The sequence below is a fragment of the Ammodytes marinus genome (assembly GCF_949987685.1).
Source record: "Ammodytes marinus genome assembly, chromosome: 21".
Lineage (NCBI taxonomy): Eukaryota > Metazoa > Chordata > Actinopteri > Uranoscopiformes > Ammodytidae > Ammodytes > Ammodytes marinus.
In genome coordinates, this window is record NC_137225.1 from 7275608 (window position 1) to 7292613 (window position 17006).

Genomic DNA, 17006 nt, shown 5'->3' on the forward strand with positions numbered 1-17006 from the left:
GCCCTCAAGGACAAGAACAATTCAAAATGTTAAACAATGCACCTGATGACATTCCAACTATGACACTTTCAAGATGGCGGCACTAGGCCTTGGTCCAAAATATGCAGAAATATGGACATATATGAGACCCTTTCTAAGGGGGAAAAAAGTATTCAAAAAATGTTTTCAGCTATTATGCACTAAATTAAATGTACTTATGGATATTATAATTACGTTCTACAAAATCTGCTAGGAAATGAAACCCAAAATTCTACACACTGCAGGTTTAAATGAGTGATGTATCACATTAGGTAGTATTTTTTTTGGGAAGTAGTCTAAAAGTCAAGCTTAACACACATTCTAATTAACCAATGCATTACTGGCCAGATGTACTGTACTGTATGTTTTACCTTTCGTTCCAGGCTGCCAGTGTTTGATCTGTGGTTGTGCTTTTGGACGCCAGCTATTGAGGACCAGCGCGCCGGGTTCTTCCTGGATGGTTCTTCTGGAACAAGCGGCACTTGGCCCGGAGCGAGGCCGGCCAGGGAGGGATCACTGCTGCGACGGACATGGAGAGGCATGTCTGTGGTGGGGGGGAGAAGTAGAGAGGGGGGGACAAGGTAAGGATAAGTGTTACAAGCCACTTCAAACCCACTTTCTGCTTTATCCACATGTTGAACAGGTCACTGTGTTACAAGTATTGGAACATTTCTGGGACCACTGTTCTGTTCTGTTCTGTCTGAATCGCATGAGACCACTTCAGTACCAGTGCATTGGAAGTGGTTATTATAGTTTTCCCAAAAAGGTCATTTGAGCCCAAAAGGAAACACACACACACACACACACACACACACACACACACACACACACACTGCACAACTCAACTATGAGAGAAGAGGTTTGGCTTGGCTAGAGTTCAAATTTAGTAATAGAAAGATATAATATAGATAGCCTATACTTTCTTGCTGGAAAATTACCCAGACAGCCATCTAAAAATTTAAATATGAGAACAAATGATGTATGTAAATAATTATACATCCCCTTGCTCAGCCCTTCCCCCTTAAAATAGCAAATACAATGGTAATCGTTGGCAATTAGTTCATATATCAAGTTACGGGGTCATTCTTACACACTTGAGTACCGACTGAAGCTGATTCTGGAGAGTTTCCCGGGACTGAAACCGGGTCTCACAACCACAATGACCCCAAGCCATCAAGCATCTACAAGGAACTGCACAGGAAACACTGGATCTGTGTTACAGCTGGAATGATTGGGCGAATAAAACTCAGTATAAAGTTCCCATATGTGATCATAACTGCCAAACACGTCGTAGAGAGATTGTAGTTACTCCACACTTCACACGCCAGTCAAAACATTCAGTGCGAAATCCCGCTAATGTCTTTAACACGGGAAAAGGTGGTAAGTATATATCCGTCAACCGTGGTGTGTGAATCATCTGGATTTCTCCCAAAAAAAAAGGCCATATGGATTTGTTTATGACATTCTAGCAGCCTGCGCGTTTCACCCACAATTATGCAAATAGTTGGGTAACCACCTGCCATCCGTTGGTGGATCATTGCAGTGAGCATATGCCGGCACTAAGCTTCTATCTGATACACCGGAGACATGTCTTAGTGGTGGAAGCGACGCATTTTAATCACGGCTTACATAGTTAATACTGTGACAGGACTGAGGAGTTTTGATTTGCTACTGATGTGTCCTTTGACCGCCTGCAGGGAAGCCAGGGGATGAAGACGGTTTAAGGATATGACTGAATCCCCAAAAAATAAAGGTGAGACCAACATGTGTTTGTCAATGCCTTTATACTCCAGGTAGACACATACACGCCTTGCTTTCATTATTCTGTCAAACACTAATCTTTCTCAAGAGGCATCCATCCTTCTTGACCTCGGTGACTCACATGACTTCTACCCTCTCTGTTCCCTTCCTGTTTATTCTACTCCTACTTGCGCTATTTATTTCTCTGCCACCTGATAATCCACCATTATGGTCAGGGCTTAACCTTCTATTGGCGTGTAAGGTTTAAGAATCTTATTAAAGTGTATTCTACAGTTACTCTCAGGGTAACTCTAGTTCCTTGCTCAATTGCTGTTACTGGGATTTTCAAGGATTCCTATTTTTCTTTGTTATGAGTGGCATTAACGTCGGTACAAAAAAAAAGCAGTATACATAGTTCCTATGACTGTGTATTGTGTTGTATATGTGACATGTGTCCTCAAGGAAAGCTGCCCAGTCTCAATCAAGTCCATATAGGTGCACATATACAAGAATTACATATAATTTAAGTATAGAGGTATAGGTTTACATGGTCAAAATTGTGTTCATTTAGCTATGGTGGGCAATCTAGGTCAATTCAGACCCCCCAAGTTATTTGATATATGTTATATGAATGCATGATTGTGTTTTCCTGTGTAATGCCTGTTAATATTCTAAAGCCCAGTTCAGACCAAAGATTCACCTTGTAACTGCTTGCGACGAGACGGTTTTTAGAACGTTGTGGGGGAGAAATCGCAGTAATGTGAACTGCTCGTTGCAGCGCGTTGCAAGCCGTTGCAAGGAGTTGCAGAAGATTCAACATGTCAAATCGCAAGGTTTTAGAACGTCCAGGCCAGCTCGTTGCGAGCGGTTGCAAGTAGTTGCAGTTGCGTCTCGTTGCAAGGCGATTATTTTGGTCTGAACTGGGTTTATGGTGTAATGCCTATGTTCCGCCACTAGGCAAGGCTATCGAAGTACTGAGGAGGTTTTGAGTAGAAGAAGGAAACTCCGTTGTTGTTGTGTTTTTTATTAATTTTGTAGAATAAGAAGTTTTTTGACTGAGTCGATGCTTACAGCATGAGAGAGAGGAACGCTGGCACACTGTACTGGAATATGTCGCTTCTTGTTTTCTTTCAAATAAAAGAGTGTTACTCCAACGCAAGTACAGCCTCCACCTGCGTTTATGTAAGCCTGCAACATATAGGAGGATGAATAGTTCCTGTGTGGAGGTGGTATCAATGGCTTAGCCTTACTGTATGTGATACATTATTTACTTGCCAAACACATTTGTGTCCTTAACCCTAAACATACATTAAAGCTGGGGTATAAGATTTGGGGAGAAAATAGCAGTTGGGATAGAGATTTGAATCCAAATACCTCAACCGCTCCACTTGTTCTCTTTGGTCCTCCCCTATGGCCCCTCCCTGACACGCTCTACACCAACAACGTCGGTGCAAAAGTGAATGGACAGTCCCAACAGCCAATAAGAACGGAGAATCGAAGCATCGTTCTGATTGGTCAAAGTGAACATGAGCGGTACACTTTGACCAATCAGAGCAAGGCTCCGATTCTCCTCCAAATCATATGCCCCAGCTTTAATACATATCAGAGAGTGAGAAAAAAAGCATCCAATATTAACTTTTGTGTCTGCCCTTAAAAAACTACAAATTTAAGCCTTTTTCTGATCCGCAGCCACAGATATCAACAATTGTCAGTGCCTTCCAAAACTGTTTCAAATCACGTTGAAAAGTACCAAAGATATAGAACTTTCTTCTTGGGGGGGGCCAGTCTTGGGCACAATGTGAGGCATAGCACAGCCCTCAATCCACAGTCAGGACTTATTCTATTAGGGCAGCATTTGCATCACAAAGTTTCTACAATTGTATTACATTTACTAGATTGTACAGTAGTTGAACGGTGATTGGACCAAATCTGATGTGTAGTCATTGCATTCAAACTGTATGCTATAAAAACTCTTCTTGTTGCCAACTTTTGTGCAATGTTTCGACACAATTTCGGTCTCACTTCCAAAGCACCCAATATGCCCGAAACAGAAACGTTTCCGCCACTATTCAATTTAATTCAAAAAAAATCTGTTGTCACAATATGTCAAACTGCATATGCACTCCACTATGAGCAAAGGGGGCTCTAACAGGAAGATTTATTATGCAAATGACCACATGACTACATCTGGAAACTTCTAGGAACTTTCTCTGTCAACCAAGAAGTATAGAGTTGGCAACAAGGGGGTTTCAAACTACTTTTTCTATGTGACTGGAGTTAATAAAAGTGCTTGCTGCTAGTCAAGTTCTCTTGCAGTATACCTGGTAGCTTATAAAACCACACTTTCAAAGTAGCTTTCCCAACACCCTGTTAAAAGTACCAAACCACTCTGCTGACATAGAACATGCCAGCACCCTCCAGCAGCTTTAAATAACCTCTGTATTCCTCTGTCACAAATGAGGTTTCATTTATGTTGGCCGTTTGTCCGTTGTCTTCTCCAGAGGGAGTTGGGAATTGAGTAAAGAAAATCACAACTAGCAGCCAGACGGCCAGACAATGTGTATTTTTTCTTGGACTTAATTGGAGATTAAATAATGTCATTTAATAGATGTTGCCCCTTCTCTGTAACTGCTGGTTCACATCCAGTTCAGCACTCTAATGGCATTCACCTCAGACAGTAGGGCTAATTAACATCCAGCATTATCCTACATGACAGGCTTTGAGATGACACACACACACGCACAAATACAGAAAGACGAGGAGAAGGATACACAGAGAGAGGGAATAAAAAAAAATTAAGGAATGAAAAAAAAGATACTCAGGGATTGTATAGGAACTTGGATTAAATAGGAATAGGAATTGTCTAGAACTTCCCTTCAAATCACCGTTCTGTGTTGTCTAACTCAAAATGGGTCTTTTTTAATGGAGATTTGTGTGTGTGTGTGTGTGTGCGCGTGTGTGTGTGTGTGTGTGTGTGTGTGTGTGTGTGTGTGTGTGTGTGTGTGTGTGTGTGTGTGTGTGTGTGTGTGTGTGTGTGTGAACATGAGTTACCCAAGACACTTGAAGTGGATTAAAAGCCTTGGTATATTTCCCAGAATACCTCAAGCCTCAGGTTCTACTGGACACTTATCTTGGTCTTTTGAAACCATGACAACAACGATCTTGCTTCATGCAACGTGATTTTTTTTCCAGACGCAAAGAGGATAAAATATTTAGAATGAATTATAATCCCTCTATATTGTTTCTCTATATTTGAAACCCATTCTCACTCAACGATTACATCACATACGTTTTTTTATAATTAAAATGATATAGTTATAGAAATTTGGGAGAGCCAGCCTACAGCTGAACTGAATGATTCTTCTGAATGAAGATCAGTATGACATGATGCTAACCTGACATGATGCTAACATTGTTATTTGTTAAAGACACTAGATTAGGCCAATCTGTTTCCCATTGCCATCAGAGTGCTGCTGATCATGCTTTCTAGATTATAGAAACACAGATTCAGATAGGCATGAGTGAGATGTACTTACACATCAACTAATAAGGTCTGACTGTTTTACAATGGCACTGGCATATTGTCTTTACAGGTCCCATGTTATGCTCATTCTCAGGTTCAAAATGGTGTCATTTGGGTTTCTACTAGAAACAGTTTTCATGGTGTAGTGTCCAAAAATGTAAAGCTTTCTATTTCTCACAGAGCCATTGCTGTATCTCTATCTGTTCAGCCTCTGTCTAAAGGTTTCATTTCTATGACGTCATGAGGTGAAATACGACTGGGGGTTTTGGGGGCCCTCATTAATGTTAAAAAAACATGAAAAAGTACATTTTATATAATTGGAAATTAAATAAAATCCTGATCCATCCCGGGAATGAATCCCTTCAGATCTATACAGAATATATACACTATGTATTATATACAAAATACACATTTAAAGTATATACAGTAGCCTATATGTTAAGAGGGAGTTGTTGAGGAGAGGGTGCTTGTTTGTCTAGCCTGTTTAGAAGGTCAACATATGATGATTGTCTCCCCTCCCAGTTTTCCCTGACCAATTTCCTTCTGATTAATTTGTGATGGGATTATCCCGGCGGTCCAAAGGGTTTGGTTGGTCCCACGTTTAATAACTAACACAGACAATTCAGACAGAGCCAGCCATCGATCCAGGCTGAAGAAGACCATTGGGGGAGTGTGTGTGTGTGTGTGTGTGTGTGTGGGGGGGGGGGGTGACTAATAAGACCAAGACCAACCCTGATCCAGCCCCTCTAGTGAGGGATTACGGCCAGGGTGCAGGGTCATTGAGATGTACACACACACAACAGAGAGAGGTCAGACACTACTGAGGCTATTACCTCTTATTGCTTTGTCCTTTATTTATCTTTCACACTCACCTTGTGTGGAGGAGAAATATATTAGCTTGTGTAAACCCCCGTAGATAAAGGCATTTCCAAATACACACATTAGGAAAGCCAATATTAAAGTCATATTAGTATTATTAAAGATGTTTAGTTTGGTATTAGTTTGAGGAATCTTGGAAAATCGAAATGTGTTAAGGTTACACAGCCTGATTCTGAATTGCATGAGTTACCTAGGTATAGTTAATATGTTATCTTATTCAGATGGCTGTCATCGCAGTCCCTAAAAGGAGTTTAGGAAAGACATTGCGGTAGCAGAAAACAGCCTTGTACTGTTGCAGAAGAGACCAACTTTTAAAAGAAAATCTCCACATATATAAATGCTTACCTAAAAAAAGAAATCTGTTCAACGCACGCCATATTTATGCGTTTTTTTCACTGCTTTAGTTTTCCGCCAGGCAGCCGTTTAAGTTTAGAACTTTTTTTTCAGGCGTAGTGTGGCCATTGTATTACTCCGCCAACTCGCGCCGGTGCAGTCTAACGTATCACTCCGCCCATCAGCTTTAATATAAATGTTTAACTGCATCATGGGGAAAGGTAAGGGCGCCACTGAGATGAACAGGACAATGTCAGTGATGTCAGAAGCTGCTTTTGTTATTATCAAAAACCTGGCTAACACACCACAAAAAACATGTACCTTTTACATAGTCAATTCTCTTGGTCATACACCGCCAACAGTACAGTTACTTCTACCTCACTTGTATAGGCCCAGGTGGCTCTGATAAAGCAGCAACATGTACTCCAGGCTTAGTGGTGAAAGAGATGGGGGGTCCACCTTAATGTATTAGTTTTGGAAGTTTCCAATCACTGAAATGGCATTAAGCAAAGAGAGAGAGGCTCCTCACTATAGAAGGGAGTGACACTTGGTCCTGACGTGTTGCCAGCTCAAGTAAAGGTAATGGAGCCAATGCCTCAGCATACTGATAAGGTTACAAAGAGGACACACCGAGGAGGGGACTGTCTATCTGTCAGCGCATTTACATTTGTACCCTTTAGTCCTATACTGTTTATTTCTAACGTGACAACTTAAAACACATTGTAGAGCTCTTGAAATTTAAACTTCACACTGCATATGTATATACTATACTCAAGAAATGCATTTAGGTCTGACTTTGTCGCACAATGAAGGATACACGGAAAACACTTTCAGTTTTTGGCAAAATTAATTGTATTGATTTAGTACTATACTGTATGTGATGAATATCAATAGACTATGCAATTAGTATGTGGGAGTATTGTCTACTGTTAAGCAGCTTTTAGTATACAGGCAATGTATTTATGTGCCACCAATCACCTGACAGAAATATAATTTGATGCAGTTACAGACGTTCTATTAACAACATTGCCCTTATCGCCCTCACTGACGCTCAGTGACAGTATGTAGGTGTGATGTACTGCAGCAATGACCCCGAAGGAATCAGAATAAATTAAACCACATTTCTAATACAAGTGAGTGTCATATTGATTAATAGTATAGTGACTAATGTGTGATACCTGTAATTCAATAGAAGGCTTCTTTTTAGCCCCTGTTTGGAAATGGCTAGGGAGCACTATACAACATATTCAATAGCTTGGTGATTGCACAAACAACGTTGCGAATGGCGCCGCAAACAGTATTTTATGTTTGCTGCATCAATAACTAAGTGCATGTACTGTAGGTCCCTGGTGGGAAAAAAACACAGTGCTATTCAACAACTTAAAAAGGTAAATATTAACAAAAAATACATGAACAGGGCTAGAAACTACTCCTATACTAACTTCCAAGGTTTGAAACATGCAAGCGTGGTCATCGTCAGCGTCATCAGCTGTCGAATGAAAAACAATTGCTATGACATCAGTAATAGCGGTGTGGTATAAAAAGTATAACTTGCTTGAACAGTGTGGAAAAATAATGTTTTTCCCCATGTGTTTCTGTGTGTATTTAGTCTTCAATCAGAATATTACAGGTGGTGAACTGAGGAAAACTCAAAGCAAATGAGAATTCAAGATGAGATATATCATTTTATATCACATTTACATTTCCCAGAGGAAAATGAGCACTAATCAAGACCATGGGGAGATGCTGTGCATTGGCTCATTCGTTTCAATTGTCACTCCTGAGAAATAAATGTAGTTCATTGTCACAGTGATCACTCTGTGAGCTCCCCAAATGTTCCTACAGGTGTCTCATTTCTATATATTCTCAGCTAAATGAAAAATGAGGGGTTGCGCAAGCTCTCAAATGAGTCTCAACATGATACCAACAATTGAATGCACCGCCTCAATTATGTCTCAGTGTATCACATAGAAAATGTCAGTCATGGTTTAGTTTCACAGTGATCACTGTGTGAGTTCTGTGCATTTTCTTACAGGGGTCTTGTTTCTGGAGTCTCAGCTAAATGGAACGTATGTGCAAGTGCAAGTTCTCAAACGAGTAGAAGTGGGTTTCAACTTGTATCTCTGGAATCTAGCTAACATTGATTCAACAACGTAATGTAAGCAGCAGTGAAGATTTCCTTGATTTACGAAACCCTTAACTGGGTGTAAAGGCATATTTCACTCAAGCACTGTAGTGTACACTTTAGACCACCATGATGCCTCCAATTCACAGCTGAACCGAAAGGGGAGATGTCGAAAAAAGAATCTTTCAGACACACAAGTGAAGTATCTCAAAAGTCTTAAGGACAGAGGAAATACCTCACGAGAACTGCAAATTCCATGAACATTATGAAATGAAATCATATATATATTGATTGTCTCAATTCATCTTAATGTATCTATAGAGAGATCTACTAACTCATCTATTTTCATCTCTGTTTTGCTCCTATGTGTCCCTTAGGAGAAATAAACCGTAAACCCATTTGATCCCAAAATGAATCATAAATGAGAAACTCCTGATAGTCTCAAGAGATTGGCATGATCAACAAACAGGTACACTAATCAAGTATGACAATGTATGACTGATACAGTGTACTTAACATCACAGATAACATGCCACAATGTATCCAATGGTAGACATGTTTTGTACAGTAGTATGGGGTTTAGTGATTATCCATTAAATAGGGTTATGTTTTCCACTAGTATTTTAAACAAATATGTGCACACAGTTAGAATAAAGGCACTATCAGGGAAGGCCGACTGCTGGGATAACTGGATATGTTCCCTTGTGGCCCTCTGGCCCCCGGCACACCACACTTTCACATTGAACTGATTTAAATATAAATGCCAAGCCAGGGCTTCATGAAATGTCTAAAAGCTATTTTTTTCCTGGGATCCTTTGAATACTTCAAGCCTGGGCCAGTTCAATGTCTGAATAAATCATGGCATGGAGCCATTTGAACTCCTTTCTCCAGCCACTGACTACATATTGCTGTCCCCTGTGTGTGGCAAGGGGGATTTCCACTGAATACAGCCTGACCTGAATCATCAACAAGGGGGACAAAAAAGTTCAATTTTGGGGAGAAGAAAAAAGATTGTTCTGGAGTGGTGGGAACCAGGACTATGGAGATGGAGATTAAATATGAAAAAGACTTAAATAGGACTCTGGTAAACCCAAGGCCAAATGAGGAGCACTCAGAGTGCTGCTGTGAAGTCTTTAGTAAACTCTTATCTGATGTCATGTCAGAGATTGGGACAACACAAACTTTGAACAAACATCAACTGCAGACCTTTATCATGAGTGGATGATAGTATCCAATAGACTGATTGATGGAAAAGCACTTTAGAGCAAAGGGGCCATTATGAAAACAAAAACCCCACTTGGCTTAAGATTTAAGTACATACGTATATACATTGTGTGTGTCTATGCATACTTATGAATACTGTTGATTTGTCTGTGCAAATGTGTGTGTATTTGGGCCCTCATGTACACATGTACATAGATACATGTTTTTTTTACATTTTGATGTCCTCTTTATAGTGAGCAATTCCTTTGAAGATGTCACCAGAAGCAAATTAAGGCTTCTCCTGACTGAAACATTGGAATATGACTTGCGGCCTCCATCTTTAATTTTGGATTCTAGACCCAAACACTGAATCAGTCAATAAACTTTCAATAGCAAACAATACAGTGGCACAAAACTGTCCAGAGAAACACAGTCTGTTATATGTGTCTCTGGGTTTAAAAAAAATCCAATCATACATTGCTAGTGTGTCAACGTTCTATTTACCCTTGCTCAAGTTTCTACAACTCATGTGTGTAGTGCTTATAGGTCCTAAGGTGACCTTTTTGATACAGCACCATATGTCGGCAAATATGGTACAATATGGCACACTATTAATGTTGTATACCATTTAATTTGACTATTTTACCATTAAGTAAGGAAGCATATATGTCCCTATAAAGCTATACTATTCTTGTCAGTGGAGTGAGTTGAAAACAGGAGGGTTGACAAAACCAATATGATTGACGTATGAAGCTCAATGACGCACTTCACACCTTAATCATATTAGTTTTGGTGTTGGGTATGATGTGCCAGTATATTCCCCAAGTCAAACACTAGAGCAAGGGAGAAGTATCCCCAAAGGGCTGCTGAGTCGACTGTCCTGTTTTCATTTTGAAGAAGAAATAGAGAGAGACAGAGACTGATTATTTTCTCCTGACACAAAGACAAAGAAAGACTCCCCAAATCAAACATGACTCATCTAGGTCGAGGCTTAACACTTACAGAGCTGCAAAACCAATGTGTATGGGTACATACTGTATGTCTTCATCTGGCCACATATGAATGATTGCAAACATGAACATTGTTTATGGCTTTATGTGCGGATGTTTCCAAAGTCTCTCTATTTTCTGGGGTGGCGAAGTATTCACAAACATTAAGGGTCTAGTGATCATGCTTGACTACAATAGTGTGTATTTCCCAAAAAGACAAACAATTTTATTTGTTTCATCATAACTCCTGGTTGAAATCAAATAATACTCTAGACAAAGGATTCTGCTGTGTATACAAATACATTGTCTCTTCTTATTATCAACTGTCATTTGCAATTATAGCACAATAAAGTACTCTTGGTTTGTTATTGGCTAATTCCTTATCAATATCCCCCAAATCAAACACTCTGGAAACAGTCTTGGATCTTTGGATCCCATTACAAAACGCCAATTATATCCTGACTAAGACCAGGCACACGGAGACTCCCTCCACGCCCAGACCTCTAGGGAGGTTCTAATCAACAAACCAAACAACCCTCAGTCTGCCCAGAAACAGTTCGGCATGCAGCACCTTCCATGTAAACACCATCTTGTGTGTTTCTCCATTTATGGCCGATCCGGAGGTACAGGCTCTCAGAGAAAAGGGACCATGAATCTCACTCAGCCTGATATGTGGTCAAGTCGCTTCTGATTAAAAGACGCCGCTCTGAAAATGTCATGAAGCAGCCAGGAGTAGGTAGAAGCTAGAGGCCCGGCTGCACCGACTTACACCCTGCGTTCCAATCCCCATGCTTCCCTACTATTTAGTATGCCAGAAAAAAATATTTAGGATGTCCCAATACATGCACGTCAATTGTAGTATGCTGAAAATACATAAATGCCCCACTAACTCCAATTGCATTTTGGAGTATTTGTCTTTATTCTTGACATTTCTCGACATAATGAAAAAAAAAATATTCCTTATTTGATTGTGTTCTCTCCTGTGGCCCTAAAACTCTTCTGTACTTTAGTATGTAGCACATGGAGCTCCAGATGTGCCCACTGTGGTTTAGCAATCGACAGAGGTTTAGCAACCTTCTAAGAATAGAATAGAATATGTATTGTCATTGCACAACAGATACAGTATACAATGAAATTGCAAAGGTGAAGTAACCAATTTATTTATGTTAATATAAGTGTTAAATCGCTTTATTCATACAGTGATCACTTATATAGTGTGCACGTTTCATAAAGCTGATCTCTCAGTCACCCGCTCTTCATGTAAGCAGAAAATACACTTTTCGGGGATCCCACTGCTGATATCCAATCAGAAGAGAGAACTCTACAAACCGGCAGCCGTCTCACTGCCGGTGAACATGCAGAGCGACAGATGGGTGAATGTGTATGCGCCTACAATGGCGGAGCAGGTAAAAATCCTTCCCAATGTCTGTTTTGATGGTTTTTATCATGTTCTTACAGATCTGAGATGATGCTAGATAACTCGCTGCTTGAAGACCACAGTGCATTAATGTGGTGACGAGGGGACGAGGGAGGGGACTGCTAACTGCAGTCACTGACAGGAAGTTAGCTAAACTGACCATTCCGCTTACTGAACCTTTAACATTGAAAACAACAGGCCCAACACAGTGTCTATCAGTAGTTACAATACAGCACTATTGGTGTTGGCTGTAGTATGTGTACACTTGCTTCACACTGTTTTACTCCATGCAATCTTCTTCCTCGTCAAAACCTGATATCTATATTACCCACAATCCAACTTGACCGCCTACAATTGCGATTTAAGTGTGTTCTGCCAAAATTGGCTGCACTTTTCTGAATGAAAACGGAGTGCACTACAGGGGTTTAGTAAGCTCACTTTTGTGTTCCTTCAGACAAATATGCTCAAGTGACTGCAACTCAGGACATTTATCAGACTTCACGCAGCCACAAGAAGTTTTATAATACTGACATATGCATAAAATCAGTGTTTATGGCAGATCAGACACCATCTGAAGGCTCTTTCCACTGCAGATTCAAGACAAGCAAGTACACAAAATCCACGTCGCAAACATTTCAGCCATGAGAACAACTTCTTCATCTGAAAAAAAAACATTTTCATTTCAGCTTCTCTTTTCAGCAAATATGACAAATGCAAACTGGCACCAGACTCCACCAACTGTTTCTGGGCCTTGATGATTTCTTGGGGGGGAAAAAAAACTGAAAGTTATTTGGTGCACGAGATGAGAGGAGCTACTGCATGAGGAGATATGAACACAGGCACTAGAATGAGGCCTGTGTTTTTCAATGGACAGACATTTGTCGTTAAAAGCTGCCTGCTGGGAGCTGCCACTGAGTACATATGCTAATCTTGAAAACAGCTCAGGAAAACACATAAATCCAATTCTGATCAGATACACCCACATAACAGCATGTGCGAGGTCAGACGTGCAACAGTCAAAGCAAAACAAGAGAGGAGTTATTTCAGAGAGAGAGAGAGAGAGAGAGAGAGAGAGAGACAAAGGGATAAACAGAAGAAAAGCAGTCAGACTAAGACTGCAACACACTATGGGAAGAACTTGTATCATGAATGTTTTCGGAAATGTGAATATAGGATACTTTGAAACAGATGCCACTGTTGTGTGCAGACTCTGTGTTTTGGATATGCACGACTTTGATCGGTCACACAGTATTATAAAAGGTCATGCGTCTTTCATAGAGATTTGGAGGAAGGGAATGATGAGAGAGATGAAGGGGTTTAGAAAATATTCCTGCGTTCCATTACCCATACTTCCATACTATTTAGTATGCCAGGAAAAGATTTAGGATGTCCCAATACATGCATGTCAAATGCAGTATGCCAAAAGTACCAGGATGTTCTAATACATCCAATTACATGGTTGTACTATGCAAACCTGCATATTTTAGTATGTAGTAGAGTATAAAGAAAAAGTATGTGATTTGGAACGCAGGGATTGTCTTTTTCTAGGTAGATATGTAAAACACCCTGGGTAGGAATAACTCATATAATGTAAAACATAATGATAATACCTCCCAAAATAATCTTCAGATAGTGCAGGAGAGTGGTGATTTTTAATCAGGATACTAATAGCCACAGGGTGTCTGAGAACAAGTGAAAGGGGATCCGTGTAACACTTTAAAATCAATCAATAAATCATTATTTAAAGTCACTCTACACTACTTTTTCCATTGCATGCCACTAGGTTGAATGTCATAGAGAATAAGCTAGTATGTGTCATGGCACCAAATACAGACTGCTTCACATCTCAAAACACAAATAGAGCCAAGTTATGTCAGTGCATGCATTGGCTTACAGAGTTTATTGTACTGGTCCAAAGTTTTCAACTACTCAAGGCAATGGTAGAACTTGACCATAGAGTAAAGGTGTATTAAATGATGAAATATGCAAGACACTCTGCTTCATGTGCAGAAAATATTTTACTTTTTTTTACAGTTTCTTCTTTATCAGTTGCCTGGACACACCTGTATTTCAAAGGAAAACGGAGAATGCACAAGGCCCGCTCTAAATTGTGTTCTCATGCTGAGATTGAATAATGCTTGAGAGTTGTGATCTTGCAATACAATCCACTCAGCGGTTGGAGGAAAACAAATGAAAAACTTTGGCAGTGAACATTTTACTGAGTTCCCAATCAAAGGATTTGACAACTCGCTAGATGGGAAGTAAAAACATTTCCTTAATATATTTATAGAAAACATTATCTGGGGAGCATTACGCTTCTTCCTGAATTTTTTTTTTGGGTATTTCAATTTAGATGTAGTATGTGAACATAATTCTAAGACACAGAGCGGACATAAGTGAATCAAACTGGGAGCCGTATTGCAGACTTCCGCCCAATAGTTTATAATGTAACACATTGACAAGAAATAATTAAAATGTAACCAAAGGTCATTCATCTTTAAAACAAACACTTACAAGGATTAATACATGTGTTGAGCGGTATCCTGATGGAGTACCCTCTTTTCTCACAAAGCTGTTTAACAAAGACATTGCAAATGCTTTATTGCACAAATGGAACTGCTGGAAAGACATCAGCCCTGTTGACAGTTTCTAGGTACAAATAATAAGTTAGGTAAGGTTAAACAAGGCAACCAGTGTCTGAATGAAGGACTACAGTATTCAGCAAGAAGGGAGCTTGCTGACTTTGCAACTTGGAACCCAGGCTCCATTATTTGAAGTGTTGATGCAGTCCTAAGTCTGCTCTAGGGGTTATCCAGGTTTGAACTGGGTCCATCCTGATCAAGCAGTCAAATGCTCTACCACTAGGTTATATATAAGGGCAACCATAATAGCATTACCAGGCATAGGGAGATACCATGAGTCAGCTAAGTTATGGTTTGGATCTCTGAAACTACACTAAATGCCACATGACAAGGACAATGAGGACCAGAAGGCTTTAGGAAGTGGGCAGGGAATTCGACCCCTCTTGTCAACCTGCACATGTTTTGCGAGAACAAGACACTTACAACCTGTATCCTGCCACATCCTGACAAAGTCCATGTATGGTTGAAAATCAAAGGAGACTCTCGCTATGGAGATCAATACGGTACTATTACTGTTCATGCAAATATGATGCTATAATGAAAACAAAAATTTCACTGATCTGATACACTGCAAAACAACACACTATATTATTGTAGGGGTGTTTGCTGCAGAAGGGGAGTTAGAAATGTTTCATCTTTTCATTGATGTTTCTGCTGCTACCTGTTGGCGAAAGAAAGCTTCTCAACACGTGAATAATGTATTGCAGATCTATGCCAAGAAGACAGGAACCAGATTGTCACTAATTCTCAAACATTCCAGACCTAAATCTTCAGTCCAATACAAAACAATGTGGTTTGCATGGGTAGCAGGAAGGAAGGACTAGGAAGGGTAGTTGCTAGACATTGTCAACTGAATTTGCCTCTAATGTCCAAATGGCTGGCAGAAACCCATTTCATGAGGAGAAACAATAAATCAAGCAGAGTATGCAAAGACGTTTGCTTTGATCAAAGCTGTGATTGTGAGCCAAAGTAAGTACTCTGAAAGCGATCATGTTTTTTTGCGGGAAGTTAGGAATGTGGTAAGGGGGTGTTCTGGGATTTCCACAGTGCTTTGGGGTGGATTGTATCTTCATGGGTCTGATGAGAACCAGGAGGAGGGAGAGTAAGGCGGTGATATACTTACTGGAACTGTGGCCAAAAGGATGCATCTCTCTCTCTCTCTCTCTCTCTCTCTCTCTATCTATCTCTCTCTCTCTCACTCTCTCTCTCTCTCTCTGTCTTTTCTCTCTCTCTCTCTCTCTCTCCCTCCCCGCCTCTCTCTCTCCCTTTCTCTTAGTTATCTACGCTAGGACCAGTTTCATCATTATTCATGAAAACGACGCACAAACTCATTGTAGTGCTGCACTTCCAATAGAACCATGGCTTTTACTGCTGTATGTGTTTCTTGGTAATTCCTTGTGTTGGAGGGTGCAGCAAAAGTAATCATGTTTTGTTGTTTGATCTCACAAACCCATGCAATGAGACCAGTTCAACTGGCACCAGTGGAGATGTACTCATTTCGATCATTTCATTTGTATCTGGAAAATGTTGTTGTTGCTGATATAAGTCTTCCTACGAACCGGCACATACATTTTTAGGAATACAGTAATTAGTATTAGAAATATTTACATTGTACATGGACTCTTGGACAATTTATGCATCATTTTCACATTTCTGTTTGTGAGTGTGCTCATTTGGGAACAAGTGAACCACTACAAATGAGCACCTGTGCAGTGTGCACTGTATCCATGCCCACAACAATGTGCCCAGGTTGTTTGCATGTATGCATCAGCGTCTGCCTGCTTCAAGTGTATTTGAACATTTGTTTGATTCCAACCACATGTGTCTACTAACATGTGCCTGCTCATGCCTCCTGGAGTGTCTCTCACATGTGCTTTGAAGCAGACAAACTTCACAGGTGACCTCACTGTGGAAGACGGTGAAACAGATTGGTGCAGGCGTTGAAGAGGGTGGGGTCCTTTTACAAAGGGACTAATGAAGTGAGTGGCGGGTTGTTTGCAGGTCCACTGGGACCAAGGGGCTGGAGACAAAGAGATGCTTAACACCCCAAACCCTTTGTAGATGTATAGCGCGGGATTAGGAAACATTGCCCTTGGCCAGTTTGACCCTCTTTTGACATGTCATACACAATGTAAAT

At 40.3% G+C, this 17006-nt stretch overlaps 1 protein-coding gene across 2 annotated transcripts in view; it reads right to left on the bottom strand.

Moving 5' to 3' along the window:
* The window catches only part of LOC307267538 (partitioning defective 3 homolog), a 381172-nt gene that overhangs the window by 236020 nt on the left and 128146 nt on the right, over positions 1-17006 (bottom strand). For both annotated transcript variants that reach the window (XM_080049880.1, XM_080049879.1), the window contains exon 4: positions 390-562. In XM_080049880.1, coding sequence (XP_079906006.1) covers positions 390-562 — 173 coding nt within the window. The remainder of the gene's footprint in view (positions 1-389; positions 563-17006) is intronic.